Source organism: Corvus moneduloides, chromosome 14 (genome assembly GCF_009650955.1).
Source record: "Corvus moneduloides isolate bCorMon1 chromosome 14, bCorMon1.pri, whole genome shotgun sequence".
Taxonomy (NCBI): domain Eukaryota; kingdom Metazoa; phylum Chordata; class Aves; order Passeriformes; family Corvidae; genus Corvus; species Corvus moneduloides.
In genome coordinates this window covers 5,547,893-5,552,974 of record NC_045489.1, presented here as the reverse complement: position 1 = coordinate 5,552,974, position 5,082 = coordinate 5,547,893, and the positions used below count along the sequence as shown (strand labels likewise).

The 5,082-nt window shown below is 55.5% G+C and overlaps 1 protein-coding gene across 1 annotated transcript; it reads right to left on the bottom strand.

Moving 5' to 3' along the window:
- Positions 1-247: 247 nt before the first annotated feature.
- TAF9B (TATA-box binding protein associated factor 9b) lies at positions 248-4,807 on the bottom strand. Its single transcript, XM_032124263.1, has 7 exons — positions 4,698-4,807; positions 4,530-4,611; positions 3,890-4,026; positions 2,451-2,585; positions 1,700-1,781; positions 1,004-1,117; positions 248-563 (listed from the first exon to the last, which is right to left on the bottom strand). Exons 1-7 carry the CDS (start codon positions 4,746-4,748, stop codon positions 403-405), a joined length of 762 nt encoding a protein of 253 aa, XP_031980154.1. The 5' UTR covers positions 4,749-4,807; the 3' UTR covers positions 248-402.
- Positions 4,808-5,082: the final 275 nt, after the last annotated feature.

The following is a 5,082-nucleotide window of genomic DNA, read 5'->3' as shown; positions in this document are numbered from 1 at the left end:
CTGTCTGGGAGAGTTTTGAGTGTACAAATACATCTGTGTGCACATAATATATATATATATAATATAGATATCAAATAATACATACATATAGATGAAAGATACGTATATATAAAAATAATACATGTATACATGTGTGTGTGTATATATATATATATATAAATGATATATTAAAAATACCTAGAAAAGCTATAGAAAAACCCCTGCCCCCTCCCCCAGGTGTGTGCACAAGACACCAAGGCCGGGTTACAAACACTCTCCACTTTATTTCCACACTCCCACGGCCCATCCGGGGCCTTCCCACCCATCCCCACCCTCTGGAGTCCGTGTGAATCCCATGGGAAGGGCTCCTATGGACCCCATGGGAAGGGCTCCTCTGAGTCCCATGGGAAGGGCTCCAGGCCCTCACAAGGCGTCGTAGTCGTCGTCGTCCTCGTGCTTCCTCTTGAGCGGGTTGGGGTCGGCGGCGCCGGGCGGGACCATGTTGGTGGTGATCAGGATGTTCTTGGGGCCGATCAGGGATGGGTTGATCAGGACGTTCTGCACCGTGGGAGTGGTGGGAGTGGCTGTGGGAATCGTGGAAAGGGTTCAGTGAAAGCTTGGAGTGATCCCTGCGTTTTCCCTGTGTTGTTCCAGGCTAATAAAGCGCCGTGCTGCCAGAACGTTCCAGGGCATTCATCCCAAGAGGGAGGATGGGGAAGTGCTGGAGGGGTGAGGACACAAGGGGGAGAGGGAAACAGGAGCCAGGATGGCAATGCTCTGGCTGCCACTGCTGTGCTGGGAACGGGAATTAACACTGGAAGATCCCAGAATGAGGGAGAAGGGAAGCAATTCCCACAGCAGCTTGGCCAGAGCAGCTGTGGCTGCCCCATCCCTGGAAGAGCAATGTGGAAGGCGTCTCTGCCCATGGCAGGGGGTGGGACTGGATGAGCTCCTCCCTCCCGACCCAAGCAGCCTGTGGCTGTGGGATTATCCCTGTATCCAGCCCCAGGAATCCCAGGAATACCTGACTTCCCAGCGGGCTGGGAGGACGGGATCTGGACGGTGAAGCGCTGCCCCGCCAGCGACACCGGCGCTCCCACCTTGGCTGACACCGACACGGTCTGGGCTGAGGGGGTACCTGCAATTCAACAACCCACCAAAACAAACCAAAATAAATCCATAAACACTCCTAAAATTCCTTCCCAGTGGCACCTGTTATTAGACACAGTGGGAATGCCCAGGAACACAATGACATCGGATACAAGGAGTCAGATTTCCAGGCAGAGCTGCACATTTGCTCATTTTCCCACATTTACTCCAGCCCTACAGAATTCCAGACTATCAACATACACTAATTTTTAGGTCACAGCCCTAAATTTTAAGACCCTTTTAAAAATGGATCTTTCCCAGTGCTATTTAATTCAGCACCATGCTGGCACTGAGGAAAACAACCCTAAATTTAAGTAAAGTTCTTGAATAGTCCCTTAAATAAAGGATTTATCACAAATACAGAACATCCGTAATGCATTTATGTATAAATGTTATTATAACAATAAACATTATATTAATTTATTAAATTAACTTTGTGATGCTGTCAAACAATATAAAGTCAGGAGGCCCCTTTACATTCCCTCAGGAGTTGAAAAGTGTTTTAAATTATTCCTCTCTGTTTTTCCTTCCTAAAATAAAGGTGGAAAACCACAGTGGAGCTGTTTCCTACCCAAAGTGGGAGTGCTGGGCCTGCTGCTCACGGCACCCACGCTCAGGCGAGGCACTGTGATCCTGCCTGCTGTGGAGGAGACCTGTGGGGAGAGAACCAGGGAGTCAGGGAATGGCTTGGAATAAACAGGAAAGTCCCCCCCCACTGAGGCAATGAGTGCTTCCCAGCAAAGGAAATATCTTCCCTCTAAAGCAGAAACAACTGAGGTGGAAGTAAAAAATACCCTTTAATAGCTACACCAAAGCCTGACTTAAGCCTCTGACAACCTGGTATTAAACCTGACAGTTCCTCCTGGACAGCAGGAGGAATTTCTTCCTGGAAAGGCTGGCCAGGCATTGGAAGAGGCTGCCCAGGGAGGTGATGGAGTCTCCATCCCTGGAAGTGTCCAGGGAATGGCTGGACATGGCACTCAGTGCTCTGGTGGGGATCAGGCACACGTTGGACTTGGTGATCCTGGACAGCTTTTCCAGCCTCAATGATTCAGGGATTCTGCAGTATTTCTTTAACACTAAAATATTCCCGTATTTTAAATTTTCCCACGTTTTAAAATTTCCCATATTTTAAAATTTCCATTTAAAATTAACCACCAACAATTTGCAAATCCAGCCTGGAGACAAAGAGCACCGCTGGCTCCAAACCGACACGCACACGCCAATATTCACCCACACCTTCCAGAGGCGCGCAAACCTGCAATCCCAAAACCCTTCCCAACCCCCCAGGGGTGAAGTCTGAATCCCTGAACAATCCTTACCTTCTTCTGCAGGGATTTGAGGCGGTAGTTGGGGGCAGTCAGGCAGTACCTGTCGGGTGGCAGCCGCGGGCCTGAGTACGGCTTGATCAGCGGCAGCGGCGTCTGGTTCTTCTGCCGGGCAATGTCCAGCAGGAACTGCAGAGACACGGCCACATCCCTGTGTCCAAGCCTCATCCCTGTGTTTTGGGCTCATCCCTGTGTTTTGGGCTCATCCCCGTGTCCCAGGCTCATCCCTGTGTCCCAACCTCATCCCTGTGTTCTGGGCTCATCCCTGTGTCCCGGCCTCATCCCCGTGTCCCAACCTCATCCCTGTGTCCCAGCCACATCCCTGTGTCCCTGCCTCATCCCTGTGTCCCGGCCACATCCCGGTGTCCCAGGCTCATCCCCGTGTCCCAACCTCATCCCTGTGTCCCAGGCTCATCCCTGTGTCCCGGCCTCATCCCTGTGTCCCAACCTCATCCCTGTGTCCCTGCCTCATCCCTGTGTCCCGGCCACATCCCGGTGTCCCAGGCTCATCCCTGTGTCCCGGCCACATCCCCGTGTCCCAGGCTCATCCCCGTGTCCCAACCTCATCCCCGTGTCCCAGGCTCATCCCCGTGTCCCAGGCTCATCCCTGTGTCCCAACCTCATCCCTGTGTCCCTGCCTCATCCCTGTGCCCCTGCCTCATCCCTGTGTCCCGGCCACATCCCGGTGTCCCAGGCTCATCCCTGTGTCCCGGCCACATCCTTGTGTCCCAGGCTCATCCCTGTGTCCCAACCTCATCCCCGTGTCCCAGGCTCATCCCCGTGTCCCAGGCCTCATCCCTGTATCCCAGCTTCATCCCTGTGTCCCAGGCTCATCCCTGTGTCCCGGCCTCATCCCTGTGTCCCAACCTCATCCCTGTGTCCCGGCCACATCCCTGTGTCCCAGCCTCATCCCTGTGTCCCAGGCTCATCCCTGTGTCCCAGGCTCATCCCTGTGTCCCTGCCTCATCCCTGTATCCCAGCTTCATCCCTGTGTCCCGGCCGCATCCCTGTGTCCCAGGCTCATCCCTGTGTCCCGGCCTCATCCCTGTGTCCCAACCTCATCCCTGTGTCCCGGCCACATCCCTGTGTCCCAACCTCATCCCTGTGTCCCAGGCTCATCCCTGTGTCCTGGCCACATCCCTGTGTCCCGGCCTCATCCCTGTGTCCCAGGCTCATCCCCGTGTCCCAGGCTCATCCCCGTGTCCCAGGCTCATCCCTGTGTCCCGGCCTCATCCCTGTGTCCCAGGCTCATCCCCGTGTCCCAGGCTCATCCCTGTGTCCCGGCCTCATCCCTGTGTCCCGGCCTCATCCCCGTGTCCCAACCTCATCCCTGTGTCCCAGGCTCATCCCTGTGTCCTGGCTACATCCCTGTGTCCCGGCCTCATCCCTGTGTCCCAGCCTGCTCTGGGACGCCCAGTCCTGGCCGTACTCACATCCCGGGGCGGGGGGGACGTGAAGGACTGGTCAGTCCGGCACTGGATCGCCAGGCGCACGTCGTCCGCGTCCACGCTGGACTTCTTGGCATGGCTTGAATAGATCTTGGCATCCTCCAGGATCGTGGTCACGTATCCTGGGGGAAACAGGCTCTGGATTGAGGCCGGGTTAAATGAAGTCCTCCCCAGCCCGATCCCGACCCCACCGAGCTGGCACTGAAAACTCTGCGGCCTCCGGGTACTGCTCAGACTGCCCGAGGGCAGTGCTGGATGCGATACTGGGAAAGAACTGGATGGGATACTGGGAAGGAATTCTTCCCTCTGAGGGCACTGAAGCTGTGGCCAGGTTAGACAGAGCTTGGAGCAACCCGGGATACTGGAAGGTGTCCCTGCCCATGGCAGGGAGTGGGACTGGATTTTCCTTAAGGTCCCTTCCAACCCAAACCACTCTGGGATTTGTGATTCTCTGTTTACTTTTTAAAATCGCAGAATTACAGTCGGAAAAGATCTCCACGGTCACCAAGTCTGACAAGGGAGCCCCCGTGGAAACACGGATTCACACAGCACTTCCCTGCTCCAGACAACACCTCCCTGCTCCCCCCGGCGTTTCCCCACGCACTTCCCGCCCGGTCCCGCTTACTGTAGGCGAACTCCAGCATCTGGTTAATGACGCGCGGCTCGTACTCGGTGATGCCCATGTCCTTGAGGATCTGCGCCATCACCTGCGGGGCGGACACAGGCACCCCTCAGTCCCCCGAGCCCCCCGTTACCCCCCGGTCCCGCCTGGACCCCCCGAGCCCCGCGGAACCTGCGCATCCTTCGGGGCGCTCTTGGGGGACGCCATCTTGGCTGCCTCCATAGTTTCCTGCCACGTGACGCGGGGGCGCGGCTACGGAAGCCGGGAGGGCGGCGTTACTATGGAGACGCGGCCCAGCGGGGTTGCCATGGAGACGCGGCCTAGCGCGGTTACCATGGAGATGCGGCCTGGCAGGGCAGAAATTCATTTTACTAGAAATATTCATATAGGCCAACTGATGCACAAACCATCACTGCTGGATTCAGTGACCCTTTCCCCACTCCCTCTGCTGCAGATAGCCCATCTGCCCTGTGGTGATGCAGGAAGGGATGTTTTGTTATTTTATTAACAGTTCTGAAGCCACTTTTTAAATTGCCGGCATTCCCAGGATTAACTA